General features: G+C 41.1%; 2 protein-coding genes across 6 annotated transcripts in view; one reads left to right on the top strand and one right to left on the bottom strand.

The window, feature by feature from the left end:
* LOC144986665 (NACHT, LRR and PYD domains-containing protein 12-like) overlaps window positions 1–20,206 on the top strand; it is a 515,000-nt gene that overhangs the window by 373,447 nt on the left and 121,347 nt on the right. The window lies entirely within an intron of this gene.
* LOC101164420 (uncharacterized) overlaps window positions 4,165–20,206 on the bottom strand; it is a 736,165-nt gene continuing 720,123 nt past the window's right edge. For 3 of the 5 annotated variants that reach the window (XM_078935464.1, XM_078935461.1, XM_078935482.1), the window contains 2 exons: window positions 17,087–17,533; window positions 4,165–7,143 (listed from right to left, as the gene is read on the bottom strand). In XM_078935464.1, the coding sequence (XP_078791590.1) occupies window positions 5,687–7,143; window positions 17,087–17,533 (1,904 nt within the window). In that variant the 3' untranslated portion in view covers window positions 4,165–5,686. The remainder of the gene's footprint in view (window positions 7,144–17,086; window positions 17,534–20,206) is intronic. The other 2 variants (XM_078935468.1, XM_078935492.1) reach the window with 2 other exon arrangements.

Raw genomic sequence — 20,206 nt, forward strand, 5'->3', positions numbered from 1 at the left:
TTTCAGGAACTCTTTGACTTTCCAGAACTCTGCTGTGTCTCCAACATCCCCCCCCCACAGTCCAGCATGGAGCGTCTCTGGACTCTGTGGAGGAGAGTCCTGCTTTCAGAGACGCTGTAGAAGGACAGAACAGCTGCTCTGTGATCCAGGTCCACTCCTCCTCTGGAGGAACCAGGAGCTGAGATGGAAGTGAACATGCTGTTGTGGAGAAATGAGAAACTGTCTGGAAAACAATGGAATGACCAAGATTTAGCATTCAAACCAAATCTACTGGCATTTCCAGATCTGCTGATGTTCTTGAATGCCATCAACTCCTCTCCTCTCCACCTCCCAGTACCAACGTCCTGTCAGACTCTCTCTACTCAGAACCAGAACAGATTCAGTGAATCTGTCTGGATGATCAAAATCAGACTGAGCTTTTTCCATCAATGTCACCTTTCTGTTCTCCTCTGACAGGAACAGATAGATGTTTGCTGGCTTTGGATCCAGTGACCTGAATATCTGAGGAAGTCAGCTCTGCTCTTTGGTTCTGGTTCTGGTTCTGACAGGAAAACATGAGAGACTGTCAGTGAGACGTTTGTCCATTCCTCTCTCAGAATGTCCTGCAGTTTGTCTCTGAGCTCTGACAGCTGCTGTCTCATCCTCAGAGTCTGTCAGAGGACGGACATGGATGCTGGCTGAGGGGGGGGGGGGGACTCACTGAGGGGGGGCAGGGAGGGGGGGTTGGGCAGAGAGTGGCTGAGTGAGAGCTGCTTCATCTCAGCGTCTCTCCTCTTCATCAGCGTCCCTCCTCTTGTTCTCAGTAATGTCCTGCTCCAGCTCCTCCAGATGACCTTTGACCCGCCTCCCTTCAGTTTCTGCTGGGATCTGATCTGCTGCTCCACATCACGGCTTCTTTTCTGGAGGAGACGGATCATCTGAGTGAAGATCTTCTCCCTGTTTGATCAGCAGAGTGATTGACGGCTCCACCTCCTGTTGGAGCAGCTTCACCTCCTTCTCTGTCCTGGATTCTCTGCTGGATTTGTTGCTGACTGTGGACGTTCTCCTCTGCATCCCACAGTCCTTGAAGACACTTCCTGCAGTAGCTGTGTCCACAGGGAATAGTCAGCGGATCCTTCAGCAGATCCAGACAGATGGAACAGCAGAAGCTCCATTCATCCAGATCCTTCCTGCTCATTTGGCTGCAGAGTTCCAGTTGAAGAAGCTGCAGTTCTTTCTGCACTGAAGGTTTCCTCACAGCTTGTTTCCCATCCAGACTCTGAACTTTCAAAGGTTTTGTCATCAGGAGGATTTCAGGATCAGAGTCCAGGACAGTCTGGGATTTCACTGAAGACTTTACTGCAACTCAGAAACATTTCTTGGTTTAGCTGTCAGTCAAAGATCATGAAAGAGACAAAGTCCAAAGTTCTTCATGTTATCAACAAACGTGTTTTAGCAGAAACAGTCAGACGTTATTTAATTTAAGACAGACTCTAGAACAATGAAGGGATATTTCTGCCACTAAAATGAGAAAGAAAGACAGAAAAATCCTATAAATTCTAAAAATCTTGATTTGTACTGAAACAAAGTCTTGTTTGTTTCTATTCATCTTAACAGCAGCAGTAAATAGGAAAAAGGATGGCGGATTTCAGACAGAGTTCAGGGTTAAAGTCAGGATAGTTTAAAGGCTGCTCACCTCCATCAATTACTGTCCCTTTCCATCTTTATCCAGCTCAGCAGCAGCATTGACGATTGCAACACTGCTTTCTTCTGAAGCATCAAGTGGTCCAGATCTCACCTGCTCACATAGCCCCACCCCCACACACATTCCACCACTTTTCAGCTCCACTGGCTTCCTGTCAAATGCAGGATTGACCTCAACCAGTTCAAGTGCTGTGTGTCATTCAGATGAAGAAAGAACAAGTTGTGAGAAACTTTATTTCGGTTAAGTTAAACAAACAAACTTAAAAACATCAACATAAACATTGACACTGATCAATGTCAACATAAGCATTGAAAATAATAATAATAATAATAAATAAATAAACATAACATAAACATTGAACAAAATTAACCGAAAAAGGTGTTGGGTGAAGCCAAGGCTTATTTCCCCAACCCTGAATACAAACATTACATCTACCTACAAACTGTTAGAACCTTAAATCAGAAAAGAAAAAAGATGAAAAAACAAAAAACAAAACAAACACTTCTCAAAATGACCTCACAACCACCAAAGTCTCTCAGTCCAGAAGGTATTTTTGAAACATTTTAACTTTATACATTTTCTTAAAGTGCAGTATGGATTTTGCATTTTTCAGTTCGTCTGATAATAAATTCCACATGTTGACCCCCTGAACAAAAATACTATTCCTTAATGCGTTAGTTCTGACCACTTTCTTTTTAAACATATCTTTACCTCGAAAATCATAATTATCAACTTTTATTTCGAACAAACTCAGTATTTTGGCAGGTACACATTGTTTTTTAACTTTAAACATAAAAATTCCAGTACTAAGATAAACTAAATCATAAAATTTTATTGCCCTTAATTTAGGAAATATTTGTTTTGTGGATTGATTGTATGAAGAGTGGTTTACAATTCTAATTGCTTTTTTTTGCAGAATAAAAATAGGTTTTGTATTTGACTTGTAACTATGCCCCCAGATTTCTAAACAATAGGTCAAATAAGGAATCATGAAGGAACAATATAGAATATACAATGTAGCTGTGTTTAAAAAATATTTGACTTTATGTAGGATGGCTAATGATTTGGACAATTTAGAGAGAATATAAGTTATGTGTGGTTTCCATGATAATGCATGATTCAAGATTACTCCCAGAAATTTTATTTCGTTTACTTTACCATTTATTTCATTTTCAACAAGTCAACAGATGAAGAAGATTTCAGGAAGTTTCCCATTCAACAAGTTCAAGTTTCCAGAGAGCTAGTTTAGCATCCGTGTTCTGGACCAAACCACTGTCCCTCTGAAGGTCCAGACACAGAAAGGCCCAGAGTGACCCCCATTTCTCCTTTTTGCTCTCTCCAGTGGCTGACTCCGCCCCTTAGGACGTCCCCCTGTGTGGATCAGTGGTCAGTGGGTTGGAACCTGCTGCAAATGCAGGCTCTGGTTCTAACTGCTGGATCAGAAGTGGAATGTGAGCTGTAGTGGTGTGTCTGCAGCTGGATGTGGAACACATCAGGGAGGGGTCAAAAGTCAGTTTTTCTTCACGTAACCCTTGTGCTATCCCAGGCACTTTAACATTGGGAGTTGGGTCATCTAGACCCACTAGACAGTGCTCTGAACCTTTTTTCTTCAATGATTTGTGAACCTCACTGGTGTCCGAGGATTACATGAAATCTTTCCACCTTTATCATGGTAGGAATAACACGTCAATGCAAGGGTGGGGTCATCTAAGATAGCACAAGGGTTAAAAGGATTCCAGCCAGAGACTGCTGCCCCCCCAGTGCAAAAAGGCCCATTACCGGAGGTCCTTTGTCCCAACAGCAGTCAGACTATTCAACAACATGGAGATCAATAAAGTCTTGAACATTGAAATGTTGACTCAGACAGACTCAGGCTCCATCCATATCCATCAGGAAAATGGCAGCTGAATTGACTTCTTTTTATTGGAGCTGGAAGTAAGAAATTTTTTATGGGTAACATCACACTGGCTCAGTCCAGATCACTTATACAGTCAGTGGGTCCTCCTTTGGGTTGTCTCTGTCTGCACCTGTACAGACTTCCTCTTTAGGTCAGAATTGGACAAAAACAACAAGTGGAAGAACAACAACACTATGGAAAACAAACAAATCTCTATGCAGAATACAGAAAAGTGTGGTTTCAGTGAGTGGAGAGCATCTTCACACTGCTACTTCCGATGGTTTCAGTTTGGAACAGCTGGACGTTCCTTCATGAAGATATAGAATAAAACCTACTCTGCTAGAGAAAGTGGTGTTTGGTAAATAGTTGGAGATGTTTCAGAGCTGAAACAGGCAAATTTAAGAAAGACAAAATGGTCAACGTGACTGATGAACCAATCAACTGATTTGATGAAGCTCTGTGATCTCACCTCAGTCATGGGTTCAGCAGTCAGAACTGGACCTGAGGAGTCCAGCTTTGGAACCAGCAGAGAACCAACAAACAGTAGAAACCCACACTGTGGGAAAGACTCCACACTTCTGACTGATGTTCACGTCCACTTTATTCTTCACAGTAAAGATTGGAACAGAACACTGAGAACCAAAAAGAACAGAGGAACAGTTCTAATGTCTACTAGAAAGCAGGAATCACAAGAACACCAGACACAAACACCAGTCTGGTTCTTTATAATTTTATATTTTAAACAATACTGAAATATTTATGAACCATATAGTGTTAGATTTAGAGATGTGTAAAATAATTCTAGTTTCGTCATGGTAACACAAAGACTTAGACAACATTGTTATCGCTTATACCATGGTCCGGGTAAATACTTGATTCTGATTGGCTGCTGGGTATAGATTAAAAAGTGATAATCCACAGGGATAAACACACGCCTAAAAAGAAGTTCTGGTCACATAGCTTCAATGTTCTACATCACTGCGCTGGCTTCTTTACCACAACCTTTAGCTTAATCGTATGAACAAAAACAAGCACTAAGAGGTGAACTTTATCTCTGAACTGATTTTATTTAACACATCCTGATGGTCGTCATAGTTATCCCTTTCCTTTGCAGCTGTAGTCAAAGTCAGTGCTGGCCCCGCCGGTGCGTTATGTTACAGTGACAGTGTGCCACATCACGTAACAAATAGTTCGCTTTTTGAGAAAAACGCAATTTAAATCCAAAAAATAACAAGAAGAAAGTACTAAAAACGGATTGAATATTTCTTTCTTTTGTAAGTGACCATGGTGTGAGCAGGTTAATGGCCTTCAAAGTGTGCAATATGAGAAATTAACGCACGTTGCAGAAGAAACAGATCGGGCTTCCACGGTGTACAATAATACACACTTCGTCTGTCAGTGTCCCGGACATAAACAACAACCACAACAGTTAACTCAAAAACTTTTAAAAATAACATAAAGTACAAAATTCTACTAAGAAATATCAACCAACAGAAATTGAACATTATCAAAATTTTTAAAAAATCAAATCTTACCCTCATAATTCAAAACAGCACATTTCTATTTAGCGGTATATCTAAAAGAATTAATTTCATGAAGTTAAATAACTTAAAAAGTGAAACTCATGATGTTTAGAATCATTACACAATCCCTGATTTGAGATATGTGAGCATAGTGGCTTATAAATGACAAACACCTACAAATAATGTCTAAAAAATTACAATTTTAAGTCAGAAGAATAAAAAAAATGGTTTCAGCACTCAGATTCAGTAAACTGTTCACTTCAATGCATCCAATAATCACTTCTGCCTCCTTATTACTAAATAACTGCATCAATGTGGTATGGAGGCCATCAGCCTATATACATTTAAATGAAAGATCAGGATGCTTTGATAGCTTATCTCAGGTCAGTTTCTCTTCTGCATGAGTTCTCTGTTTTAAGGTCGAATACATCACTAAAACTTTTGGCAAATACTTTACACAAAAAAGGGGTGATTTGAGACTAAATACATTGCAAAAACTTGTTTTATATTGTTTAAACAAAAAGACTAGATACAGAACTAAAATTGTTTATCACATTCTTTACATGAAAAGGGCAGTCCCCTTTAATGTGTTTTCATGTGTGTCTTGAGACTGGATGTTTGGTTAAATTTCTTTTTGCATACTTTACAAGACAAAGGTTTCTCTCCTGTATGAGTTCTCATGTGGTTTTTGAGATTAGATAATTGACTAAAACGTTTATCACACTCTTTACAAGAAAAAGGCTTCTCTCCCGTATGAGTTCTCATGTGTGTTTTGAGATTATGTAGGAAACTAAAACTTTTATCACATTCTTTACAAGAAAAAGGCTTCTCTCCTGTGTGAGTTCTCATGTGTTTTTGGAGACTAGATGAATCCCTAAAACGTTTATCGCATTCTACACAAGAAAAAGGCTTTTCTCCTGTGTGAGTTCTCATGTGTGTTTTGAGAGTAAACACATGACTAAAACATTTATCACATTCTATACAAGAAAAAGGCTTCTCTCCTGTATGAGTTCTCATGTGTTTTTGGAGACTAGATGAATCACTAAAACGTTTATCGCATTCTATACAAGACAAAGGTTTCTCTCCTGTATGAGTTCTCATGTGTTTTTTGAGATTAGATAATTGACTAAAACGTTTATCACACTCTTTACAAGAAAAAGGCTTCTCTCCCGTATGAGTTCTCATGTGTGTTTTGAGATTATGTAGGAAACTAAAACTTTTATCACATTCTTTACAAGAAAAAGGCTTCTCTCCTGTGTGAGTTCTCATGTGTTTTTGGAGTCTAGTTGAATCACTAAAACGTTTATCGCATTCTACACAAGAAAAAGGCTTTTCTCCTGTGTGAGTTCTCATGTGTGTTTTGAGATTATGTAGGAAACTAAAACTTTTATCACATTCTTTACAAGAAAAAGGCTTCTCTCCTGTATGAGTTCTCATGTGTTTTTGGAGACTAGATGAATCACTAAAACATTTATCGCATTCTATACAAGAAAAAGGCTTCTCTCCTGTATGAGTTCTCATGTGTGATTTAAGATGACATGTTTGACTAAAGCTTTTGTCACATTCTATACAAGAAAAGGGCTTTTTTCCTTTGTGTCTAATGTTTGTTTTGAGATGAGATAAATAACTAAAAATCATCCTCTGATCTCTGTTCTGTGGGTCTGTCTCTTCATCTTTAGTTGATGTTGATTCTTCATGTTGGTTTCCTTCTTCATTCTGACAATCAGTTACATTAAAGCTCTGCTGATTGTTTAGATCTGCTTCACTGTTCTCATCTTCCTCAAAAGTACGAATCTCCATCAAGGTATCAGTCTCCTGCTTCAGATCAAGCTGCTCTTTATCCTGACTAATGCAGAGTTCATCTGGCTCCTCTTTACTTTGTGGAAGTTGTTGTTCCACTTGTTCCTCTTTAATCTGCGAAGTTTCTGGTTCTCCATGTTCCTCTTTAACCTGTGAAGTTTCTGGTTCCCTGTGTTCCATTGTTAAATTGTTCTGTTGGTTGCACAGATCCACTTCACTCTCATCATACTGAGGGACAACTGTAGGGACAAAAAGACAAAAAAGGAAAACTTTTATACTTTTAAAGGTATACAGTGCATGTGTATTGTCAAGAAATAGTCTGTCTTGGTTCTCTTTTACAGATAAGACAGTTAGGAGTGATGTCAGTCTTTCAGTCTTCGGTAGGTTAAACACCTAATTAAAGAAACTCATAAGTTTTCAAAAAGGTTACTATACATTTTAATAAACACACACTCCCCACACTGACAAACTCATCTTTTACAGTAATAAGGTGGTGGTCATTGATCTTGTGTTTCCTACGCCAGTGTTTTTCAAGTGGAAGATGGTCAAGTGTGCCGTGTGAAATTGCCCTCATTCACGGATCTAAAAACATTTTACCATCTCCAGGATATCAGCTTTGTTCATCCAAACAGGCTCTGATGAAACAGAGTAGTTAGGAATATTAAAGATCGTAAAATACTTTTTTTTTTGTGTTTTTTTATTCTATTAAAGACATTTAGATAAGAATGACGGTACCGCGATTTAGCAATAGCTTCAGACGTTTTCGCAAAAGTACTGCCCCTTTAATTGTCTCCAGCAATCATTTTTGGAGGTTTAATCACATGTCATTAGTCTGACCAATCAGAAGTGGTTAAAGTCTTCACTTCTTTGTCCTGATTCTGCTCATAAAGTCACTAAGTTTCAACAAAAATACCAGCTAACGCTCATCTTTAGCGGTGCAGCTTTCCGCGGGATCCGGTGTCAGACCATGGAACAAGTGAACAAACTATGAAGCTCAGAGAAGCGAGTCTATCTGCGTTCGCCAGCTGTTTACACTACATCTCCCAAGATGCATTGGGTGAAAGTGACAGCGTTTCAGCGCACAATTAGTCTTTTTCTTAAATGCATTGAAACCACAACGAACACACATCAAACAGTTTTTAAACCTTTTAACTTTTATTACAACTTTTAGAAAAAACAGATGGATGCTGGTGTGCCGCGGGATTTTTGTCAAGTGTCCCGTGGCTCAAAAAAGTTGAAAAACACTGCCCTACCCCATCTCTTATGGGGGGAGTCAGACACTCAGTGGTGGTGGTTGTGGCCCGGGGGCGAATGGCGGCCCACAGGAAGATTTTTTGTGGCCCTCAATAAATCATAAATTAGGGTTGTGCTGAAGAACGGTGCCAGAAAGAAGCCAGGGTTAGCAGTATGCTAACACGGGCTAACAACATTAGCATGAACATAAATCCATGCAGGAAAGGCTGCAATCTGCATCCTGGCTGCTCGTAAATATGTGGGAATATTTAGCCTTTATTTTGTCGGGACACGACTGGAAACACAAATCCATGTGATTGAACGGTTTCTAGGCACTGAGCGGCCTTTCTGCTTTGAAGCTTACACCGCCCCACAGCCGCTGAGTGAGCTGGCGCTCCGAGCTCTGCCGACACACACTTTTACCGGGACACCATGTTCTCTTAAATTCAGTAGCTCGTCCTAAGTCTCCCACACGTAACAAAGCATCCCCAATTCCCCTTAAACCCAAAACTGTAAGTCCGTCTGCTCTGCTAGAGACACAGTCGCTCGCTCCACCGGTCCACCTGACTAATCAAGTGCAGGAGCGCACCACTTCTTTTCTATTTTGTGTATTTTATTTATTTTTAAAAATCACTTCCCTCAGTTTAGACTGGATCATCATGGATGAGTCATTATTTGGGAAATAAAATAAAGTAATAAAGTAAAATAACAAATAAATAAATAACAAAAAACTACCCAACCCCCCTGATATCATCGTCCATCCCGATGGTTGACTGCAAACATAGTCAACTGCCAATTTAAGGGACATCAGCCAACCCTATCCTAAATGATCGTTATTAAACCAGCTGTACATTGTTTCAGCATTTCTGGTCAGATCCATGACCGTCTTTGTTTTCCTCGTCTGAGCTGGAATCTGGATCAAAACAGTATGGCTAGGGGAGAGGTGAGTCAAGATGGAGTAGGGACGTGCGGTTTGGAGCTCCTGCAGACTTTTGATCATATCTATTTGAAAAGCGGCATTGTCTGGTAGGTGTTGTGTAAGCCCGGCCTTAAACAATTTTAATCTCTGAGGAAACCAACATAAGCACAATGGCAGAGAAATCCCGAAAATACAAGTTTGACAACGGTGCATCTAAGCCAGCAAGAACGGCGAGCCTGAAAGCTCGGTCCAGGGTGAGGACATTAAAGCAGAGATTCTAGTGTCACTGAGGGATGATAAATCGCAAATTACCAGAGACGAACTTCAGAGTGTGCTGTCAGAAGACTTTGAAGCTTTCAGGTCTGAACTACAGGCTGTGCGAGCCGAAATTGCTAGCAATGCCTCAGCTGTGCGAGCGTAGCTGGCCTCGATGGAAACGGACATGGAGTATGTGAAAGGCAGACTGTCTACGTGGTCAGTCTACTGTCACCGAGCTTCAAAGTGAAATTACAACACTACGGGATAAGTGTAAAGACATGGAGGGGAGAATGACGCGGGGAAACATTCGCATAGTCAGTGTTGACGAGCGGCTGGAATCCAGCAGCCCAGATGAGGTCTCCAAAATGCTCAGAAAGGTGCTGAAGCTGGAGCGAGACATACAAGTCAACCGATCACACCGCGTGCCTGCGTCCAGGAAGATGGGAGACAAGAGACCCCATGTCATCATTGCCAAGCTACGTGGCGTTGTGTGGGTGAGCGGTTTTCTGATGTCAATGTTGTGGATCGAGTAGCCCATGGTGGTGGTGGGGTTATGGTATGGGCAGGCGTATGTTATGGGCGAAGAACACAGGTGCCTTTCATTGATGGCATTTTGAATGCACAGAGATACCGTGACAAGATCCTGGGGCCAATTGTTGTGCCGTACATCCAACAACATCACCTCATGTTGCAGCATGATAATGCACTGCTCCATGTTGCAAGGATCTGTGGACAATTCTTGGAAGCTGAAAACATCCCAGTTCTTGCATGGCCAGCATACTCTCCGGACATGTCACCCATTGAGCATGTTTGGGATGCTCTGGATCGGCGTATACGACGGTGTGTTCCAGTTCCTGCCAATATCCAGCAACTTAGAACAGCCATTGAAGAAGAGTGGACCAACATTCCACAGGCCACAATAGACAACCTGATCAACTCTATGCGAAGGAGATGTTGGTTATTTTGTGTATGTGGAAAATGTTTCACATCTTTGAGTTCATACCATAAAAAATGGGAGCAATAACAAAAGTGTTGCAATTATATTTTTGGTCAGTGTATATAAAAAGATCATGGAATTGTGAAAATCTGCACACAGATTTTAAGTTAGCCACTTTATTATTAAATATATTTAATTTTGCTTTAAAAAACCTGTTCATTATTTTAAAACAGCATTTTAAAATATTTTAAAATCCTGCGAAGCTGGCCTCTTCTAACGTCTCCACCAAGCTTCTCAGTATGTTTTATCAAACAGTGATTGAAAGTGCTCTGCTGTACGCTGTGGTGTGCTGGTGCGGCACAAGCAAGAGAAACCTGACCCGACTAAACAAGATCATCAGGAGGGCTAGCTCTGTTGTGGGACTGAAGCTGGCCACAGTGGAGGAGGTGGCTGAAAAACAAACATTGTCCAGACTTCAGGCAATTATGGACAATGTGACACACCCTCTGCATGAGGCCTTCAGTGAGAGGAAGAGCAGCTTCAGCAGCAGACTTTTATCCCAACGCTGCTCCACGCAAGACTTAGAAAGTCATTTGTCCCACAAGCCATCAGACTGTACAACACTCTGTGTTGAGAGCTTTTAGTCTTGTTTTTGATTAAGCTGAATTTCTGGGAAACTTGACATGTTTTTAGGAATTGTTCATACTTGCTTTTATCCTTTTTATCCTCTTATATTTTTAGCTATTTATTGTGTTTTTATTTGTTTTAGGAATGATTGTGTCTTCTTCTCTTCCTGCTCTTGTCGAGGATGGACGATTTTCTTCTCGCTCCTTCTGTATCAGCCCCCCCCCCCCCCCCCCCCCCAGCTTTTGTCTGTCTTCCCTGGAGCTCCATCTTTCTGCCTGTTGCTACTCCTGCTCTTTTTACACTCTAAAGATGGATTTGATCAGCTGGTCTTTGAATTCGATCGACAGAGTTTTTTCCACACTAAGGAACGGACCCTTAAGCGGACCCTTCCTGCCCAGACGGCACCCACGCGGCTGGATACACCAACGATCCATGGGGCAAGTGGAGGCTGGTGTGCCTGGCCCAGCTGTCTGTGGAAGACGTTGAGGATGTGTACCTCTTTGGAGTTATGATAATTGGAGTCCTCATCATTGGGATCGGAGGATTTCTGATCTATCAGGCAGTCTGGGAGCAGAAGACGGAGAGAGGCGATTCGTCTGAGCTCTGTGGAAGGATTCTTCGGGGAGGAGAGACTCAGTACGAGAAACTTTCACAAGTGGATCAAAAGCTCTGTGCTTGTCGTGCCCACTTAAGCAGGATGCTCTCGATCTTTGAACTTGTGCAGAAGATGGATACCAACTTGGAGTGCGTTTCTGCCCGAATTGAGTCTAGACTGGTCTAAATTGCCCACATTTTGGATCAAATCTGCCTCTCAGTGCAAGACCAGTCAAGGACACAGCCAGCAGAGCAAACAACCTGCTGGCGCCGGAAAATCTAATCCAATCGGACCCCCCCTGAGCTGAGACTCCTTGGCTCCAACCAAAACATCATTCGCTCTCAGAGTGTGAAAACCGCTGACGCTGCTGCTCACCCCCCCCCCCCCCCCCCTCGACCTCGACATTCCTCGGAACTCACCCCCCCGCCCCCGAGTGAGCACTCCTGGAGACGCGAGTGCCCGTGAGGAGCAGCTGCGACCGGAGTATAACAATCCAACCTTCCCAGTGATCCTTGTGTACTGGGTGGCCGTGAGAATATGTGCTTCTGTGTTCAGACGGTGTTTTTTTCTTGTATCTACACATTGTATCACAGTGTTGAGATACAACCTTTTTTTGTCACCAATCACCCTACCCACCTATTGTAACCATCTTTACCCATCCTAAGAAAAAGGTGCGCAGTCGCTGCAGCTGCCTCAGTAAAACTCGAACTGTATGTGTATTTGTTGTATGTCTGATCTTGTTCGGGTTGCACTGGAAGTAATTTCGTATGTCGGTGTAAAAGCTGTGCGTATGACAATAAAGGATTCTGATTCTGATTTAAGTATGGGCAGTTGGCCACTTAAAATTTCCTTCGGGATAATTAAAGTCTATATATCTATCTATACTAATTTTAAAAATGTTGAATATTATTATAATTCTATGCCTTTTTTCAGGACCTTGGATTTCAATTTTAATATTTTTCAAAGAATCTTTGTTTCTATTTCACTTTGCTGTTTTTCAGAATTACTTACAGTGAGGTCAATAAGTATTTGATCACCCTGTGATTTAGCAAGTTCTCCCATCAATTTATTTGTATTTTACTGTGACAAATAAGTATTTGATAACTTGATTATCAGATAGATTTCTGACCAGCAAAGACCTGCTGTTCTGCTTTTAAATAGTCCAACTCCACTCTGCTCATGATTCTAAATTAGTGGCATCTGTTTGAGGTGGTTAGCTTGTATAAAGGTACCTGTGCACCCCACAATAATTCAGAAGTCTAACTACCAACATGGGCAAAACCAAAGAGCTGTCAAAAGACACAAGAGACAAAATTGTAGATCTTCACATAGCTGGACGTGGCTTCGGGGCAATTGCCAAGCAGCTTAGTGAGAAAAGAACAACTGTTGGAGCAATTGTCAGAAAATGGAAGAGGCTAATGATGACTGTCAGTGTCCCTCGGACTGGGGCCCCTTGCAAGATCTCACCTCGTGGGGTATCGATGATGGTAAGGAAGGTGAAAAGTGAGCCCAGGACTACATGGGTTGAGCTGGTCAATGACCTGAAGAGAGCTGGGACCACCGTTTCCAAGGCCACTATAAGTAATACATTAAAACGTCATGGTTTAAAGTCATGTATCGCACAGAAAGTTCCCCTGCTGAAGTCAGCCCATGTCAAAGCCCGTCTGAAGTTTGCCAATGACCATCTTGGTGATCCAGAGGAGTCATTGGAGAAAGTCTTGTGGTCCGATGAGACCAAAATAGAACTTTTTGGTCTTAACTCCATTCGGCGTGTTTCGAGGAGGAAGAAGGAGGAGCATCATCCCAACAACACCATACCTACAGTGAAGCACGGGAGTGGAAGCATCATGCTCTGGGGGTGTTTTTCTGCACAGGGGACAGGACGACTGCACTGTATTAAGGAGAGGATGAACAGGACTCTGTATTGTGAGATATTGGGCAAAAACTAGGGCTGCACGATATGAGGAAAACTTGCGATATGCGATATTAGTGATCAATATTGTGATAACGATAAATTTGCGGTAAATAAACAAACAGAAAAATAAACAAAAATATCATTCCCATTTCATTGCAACAGTTTAAAAATTATACAGTGATCCCTTGCTATAACGCGGTTTACTTTTCACGGTTTCGCTACTTCACGGATTTGCATCGTGCATTGTGTTCTGCATTCTGATTGGCTAAAAAAGTCACTCCGCTTCTTCTCTACCTGTGTGTCAATAATGTTGCAGTTTAATATGTACACGTACGTAAATCAGCTTTCCAAATTACGTACATGCAAATCATCTTGCAATTTCAAGTTTCTCTAAAACCCATAGAAAAAGAGCAACACCAACTGTCAATCACTATGTTCTTCTCCCGAACAAACACACACAGCTGCACCGTGGGCTTGAGAAGGAGAAAACACTGCAGCTTCTCAGACTGAAGAGCATTGAAATACACCTGAGCCACTATTTGTCCGTTTGTACTTTGTATTTTTTTCATGATCATTTTAAATTTTCTCCCGTTTAATTTAATTACTCTCGGGTCGCGGTGGGCGGGGCTTATCTCCGCGATTTGAAGCCTTCTGTTTACAGCGATGTTTCAAATTATTATTTGACAGTATAGTACAGAAGTTATTTGTTGAAAAATAAACGTTTTTAAAGTACTTTGATTTGTGAAACAATTGCTTGAGCCTGTAAATTGGTTTGTTCTTTCTTTTCAATGTATAATAGAGTATTTAATTGTATAATAATTGTTAAAAAAAATAGAGGTTTCTACTTCACGGATTTTGCCTATCACGGGTTCTTTCTGGAACGTAACCCCTGCGAAAAACAAGGGTTTACTGTACTCCAAATGACCCTCATCGACATGGGGGACAAACATCTAACATAATAGGCCTCCATCTGATTGGTCAACAATGGGAAGGCGTCCATCTGATTGGTCAAAGCATAAAGGGATTTATTTGATTCGTTAAATGCTTCAAGCTGCTAGAAGATTGTTTTAACACATTTTGGATTTGCGATTTAGTGCGATATTCGCCATCTTTTGCGATATGCATATTGCAGAGCTGGATATTGCGATAACGATAAATTTGCGGTATATTGTGCAGGCCTAATGTGTGGAGAGATCTCCATCCTCTACAAAAAGCTTACAGCCACTACTCTGAAACTCATTCAGTCTAGTCCAGGATCGATTACTTCTTCATGCAGAAAGAGCACATGAGCACAATAATGGGGTGTTACATTGGAGTAGCTGATGTATCAGACCACAATGCCATTTATTTAAAAATTAGACTTAAGGGAAGGCAAAGAAATACTTTATGAAAGCTGTTCTCTCTACTACAAACCAACAGGTAGAATCAAAATTAACGGCTCCCTCACAAATAGATTCATGCTGGGAAGGGGGACTAGACAGGGCTGTTGCCTTAGCCCTATATTTTATCCTCTATATAGAACATTTTGCCCAGATGGTGAGACAAGACACGAGGATAACAGGAATAGACATCGGTGGACAGGTACATATCATAGGCCTGTCCGCAGATGACGTTATGGTATATTTATTAGATCCAGTCAAATCATTTGGTAATTTGATGAAGATTTTTGATAGATTTGGTCAAAGCTCAGGATACAAAATAAATATAAATAAAACTCAGATACTCATTGTTCAATTGAATCAAATCAAGGTTTAAAGGAAAGGAAGATAAAATGGGATGCCAAATCAGTTGAGTACTTGGGGGTGAATATACCTTAAGACCCAGCAAAACTATATCAGGATTTTCTCCACGTGTTTTAAGTTTGTCTAAGACTAATCTTGTTGTCGCTCGCACATGTTTAAAGTTAAAGCCCCGTTAGCTGTCACGCATGTAGGTGTGGGACATTCATTCACCGCAGCTACCCGGCTCCTGCGGGGGCGGAGAGTCCTGTTTGGTCTGGGTTGATACGCTGCAGCGCCTCACCATAACCATAACCGTAACCCTCCTCCAGGTCTGTAAGGCCCAGAGAAAAGTTCAGCAAGGACTGCATATATTTATTTATTATATAAAATTACGAGCGAATATACACTTTCTAAAAAAGAAAGTAAGGAACTCCTTAATGTGGTCCGGGGAGGGGCATGTCAGGTTTCCTGCCTTAAATGTTCCCCTGCTTTCAAGCCCGGTCAATGTCATGTACTCCACTGTGATTGTTTGCTTTGTCAGCTACAGGCACGACAACGAAAAAGTGTCATTCATATAAACTGGCGGGCCGCATTAACATTAAACTTTCATATTAAGGCGGGGGCCTTAAAATATCATCTTAGGGGCCGCAAATAGCCTGTGAGTTTGAGACCTCGGCTGTAGACTCTGGCACTGGTACACTAGCCGCAGGTCGGAAGAACGAATCATTAGTTCACTTGCTCATAGCTCAGACGCACATATCAGGTTGTGATGATATTTGTCTCCGTTTCCTTCCCACAGATGTTTACGCGCGCTCGATTATCTCTAGGCCCCTCCCCCTCCATGCATTTTAGCCACTTACAGCTGCTTTCCCTATTCTTCTCACACGCATAAGCCGCCTCACAGACAGGCATCACACAATGAAACGCGAGTGTGTGTTTGCGTCTCATTGATTATTTCATTGATCATTGACGTGCCCCTTCCACGTTTAATGCATAGAAAATACAGAGGGTGGGGGAGGCAAATTTACTGGTAGCACATGTGCGACTGGATGTAAAATTCAGGTGCACACTCTCAATTTTTGGTCGCAAAATGCGACCACTTGGTCGAAGTCTGGAGCCCTGCACATCCACCCTGCGAATAGTATTGCAAAATTCAATTTCAGTTAGCATTTACAGGAGAGAGGTGGGGTGATAATGTCAGTGCATGTTAGCCCAACCAGCAAACGCCAAAAGTTTAGCATGGTGAACTCTGTTAGCATTAGGCTAATCCAAAAATACTGGCATTGAGTCTGTGTCCCAATATTTATGGACCTGACTTGCATTATGGGACAAGTGTGATGCATGATGGGATACATAGCATAACCCTCAGACAAAAAGCTCATTAAAATTTTACAGATTTCAATAAAAATTCCCTCAAAATCAGGATTTTTGCAGCAATTATTAGATTAAATGAAAAATAGATTCATTAAATTACTTAATAACAGGTAATGATTGATTAATCACACAATGAATTAATCTCATGACAGTTCTGATAACACTGTCATAATTCAAAGACATTTTTTAAAAGCTACATTTTATAAATGATTGTCTTAACAGCCAGAAAAACAGAAATAAAAAGTATTTTGTTAAACAGTGAAGTGGAACTTTGTGGCTCTTGTTGGGTTTTGGTCTGGAAGAAACTGGATCAAATGGTTCTTTTAGTGTTAAAGGTTCCAGACTCTTGATCTCCACTGAAGCTATGAGTATGAAATGTCATTCCACAGACAAACCATCAACAAAATGATCCTGATGCTGCTGAGGTTCTTATGGAAGTGAAGCAAATCTCAGCAGAGATGCAGTTTTTCTAAACTGAAAACAATGTCTTCTGTCTTTTCAACTGGAAGGGACAGAAGAGACTCTTCCAGGACACGCTGTTGATGGACTGCATGTTTGGAGAGCTTGAAGCTCAAGATAGAACCGTTGTTCAAGTGAACATACCGATAGTGTGGAGATGAAGATCAGAGTCACACTGACCTGCTGACATGTGAGAGCTGTCCACACTTTGGACATGACTTCTGTCCCTCCTCTTCCTCTGATCTCTGTTCTGTGGGTCTGTCTCTTCATTAGTAGTTGATGTTGATTCTTCATGTTGATTTCCTTCTTCATCCTGACTATCAATTACGTTAAAGCTCTGCTGTTCCTCTTTAATCTGCAGAGGTTCTGATTCTTCCTGTTCCTCTTTAATCTGTGGAGGTTCTGGTTCCTCCTGTTCCTCTTGAATGTGCCGAGTTTCTGGTTCCTCCTGTTCCTCTTGAATCTGTGGAGGTTCTGGTTCCTCCTGTTCCTCTTTAATCTGTGGAGCTTCTGGTTCCTCCTGTTCCACTCTAAAGTTCATCTGCTGGTTGCAGAGATCTTCCTCTTCAGTCATCCAATGCTGGGGGAGGACTGCAGGGACAAAAACACAACAAGGAGCCTTTTATACGTTTCCAGGGGGGTATTCCAGAAAGCAGGTTATGCTAGCTCCCACGGTAAGTTTGAGGCTAAGGAAGTTGATAACTTCAGCTTTCGGTTCCAGAAATTGAGGTATGTTTAAGGGTATGTCAAGTTGACATGGCAACTCATGCTCTGAACATAACCTGGTCTGGAGCAGGTTTAGTTGAAGGTTAGTTTATTTTCAGAGAGGTGAAGCAGCATAGCGTGTCTATTTGAAGATGATTTAGTGGATGAAGAAGCTCAGAAAATACTTTTTCCACCGTGAGAGGGTGAAAAGACCACATATGGATGTTGGAAAAAAATAATATTTTTTACTTTGATCTAACTTAATTATTTGTTTCGGTTAAGATAAATCATTTATTTGTTAAGTCAGTTTAAAAATAACACGTACTTTTCAGACATTTAGTTTACTTTCATTCAAATTAATTCAATTAAGTAGGTGTAACTTTGGTCCTGCTGTTAGATCGGCACCGCAAGGGATTGTGGGATACCATTCTGGACGGATTTGGATTTAAGTGTGGGTTTTTGACCAAATGTGTTTAGTTGTTTAGCTGTTTCACCGTGTTCTGCCGTGTTTTGACGAGTTATTTTGTCCTACTTTGCTTAGCCTCTGCACCTTGAGTGAGAGGGACGGAGAAGATGATGAGTTTATATAGCACCCCTTCTGTTAGCATCTTTAATGACAATGACTGAAAATTCCTACATGAGGTTGTGCACTTTGAGCATATTGTTTCGTTCTTTTTAATTTTTATACAAACGAGTACATCTGCCGGCTCAAACTTAAGACATATGAGAGTTCAAGAATTATAATTAATTAAGATGGAAAAAATATTAATTTAATTGGAGTAATATGACATTTAGTTAGATAAATATGTAAATATGAGTTGTATAAATAATTATTGAGTTTTATAGACGTAAGAAATTAGGTTGAATAAATTTAACTCAATTACTTGTTACCAATCGAAGTAATTCAGGGCTCCAGACTAACTTTTGTCACTAGGAGCACAGTGGCCCCCAACTGAAAATTTTAGGGGCACAACCAGAAAATTTAGGGGCGAATACCGTAAATCAACATGCTAACCAAATCTACTAATTTCCACTGTATTACTAATAAATACTTTAATAATAGATGCAAAAATTACAATGTGCCGTTTCTAATTCAGTGTAACATTTTAATCTGCACTTTTGAAGATGCAACAAGAAGGTAAACTGACAAAAGCATCGCTGTCATGACAGTACAAATAAGTAAAGAAAATGGATGGAAATGTATGTTGGTGACACCAAATAAGTGCAGCCAAGATGCACAATAAGCGTGTTTGAGATCACCCAGGGGGACGTAACGCTGCACAGATCAACTGGTAATACCAATGATTAAAAAAAGGCTGAATACATTACAAAACATTCAAATAAATATAAAATATATAATAACACAGATCCAACTAAGGGGGACAGGCATATTAAAACTAAATTGAATAGTAAGGACACCCCCCCCCCCCCCCTGCCTGGTCTCCCCAACGATCCAGGCGCGGCGCTCGATCATCTCAAACACGTCTATCGTTGCATTTTCCCCAACGTGTTTTCAGTGTGTCTAAGACTAAATCTTGTCACTCGTACATATTTAAAGTTCAAGCCCCCTTAGCTGTTACGCATGTAGGTGTGGGACATTTATTCTCCTCAGCTGACCCGACTCCCGCAGGAGCGGTGAGCTGCCCTAACAGCCGTGCATAAACCGTTTGTGGTCGGGGGTGACACGCCGCCGCGCGCTTGACCAAAACCCTAAACCTTCCTCCGGGTCTGTGCGACCCAGAGAAAAGTTCAGCACGGACTGCATGTATTAAGAAAATTACGAGCGAATAAATACGTTCTAAGGAAAGTAAGGAACTCCTTAATGTGGTCCGGGGAGGGGGCTGTCAGGTTCCTTGCTTTCAAGCCCTGTCATTGTCACGCCCCCCAAGAGTCAAACTCGTGCGTTTACTTTGTCTGTTCCTCTCCTACAAGCAGAAACTCTTTCTTTTGATGATGCAGCCGTGTTACTTTTTTGATGGACATATAATCTTCATACGCCGTTATTAAAATCTCAGACTCCGTTTCGCTGAAGCCGTTTCTTTTTTTTTTCCACCACGCATTTCCATGGTGACTCTGGAAATCGGCGATCCATTGAGAATGTCTTTAAGTACGTGCTGTGCACGTGCGTTAACCCAGGGTTACCAAGTTGAGCGTAATTACGCTAACTCATATCCGGTCTTTTGGAACCGACATACCCAGAGTAAGCAAGTTCAAGCGGATTTCAGCCAGAGTTCAGGCTTAAAGTCAGGGTAGTTTAAACAAGCTTCCTGGAATACCCCCCAGGACTTTTGAGTTTTTTTCAAGCATCAACAAACTCTGTGATCATTGGAGAAAATGTCTGAGGAGTCTGAAGAGGCTGTTTGAAATGAATATATATGCAGAGGTGGGTAGTAACGGGTTACATGTACTTAATCCTCCTGTTATATAACGGGTCAAATTGACCCGTTTTAAAGTTTAGGAAATCTAGGAAAAATACTTAAAAGTATTTTTTCAGCATGAAACATCTTCTGCTTGGCTTAATTAGCGTAATCAACATATATTATGAAAATGGTTTATCTC

The sequence above is a fragment of the Oryzias latipes genome, chromosome 2, assembly GCF_053564925.1.
Source record: "Oryzias latipes strain Hd-rR chromosome 2, Olatipes_Hd-rR_3.1".
Taxonomy (NCBI): Eukaryota; Metazoa; Chordata; class Actinopteri; order Beloniformes; family Adrianichthyidae; genus Oryzias; species Oryzias latipes.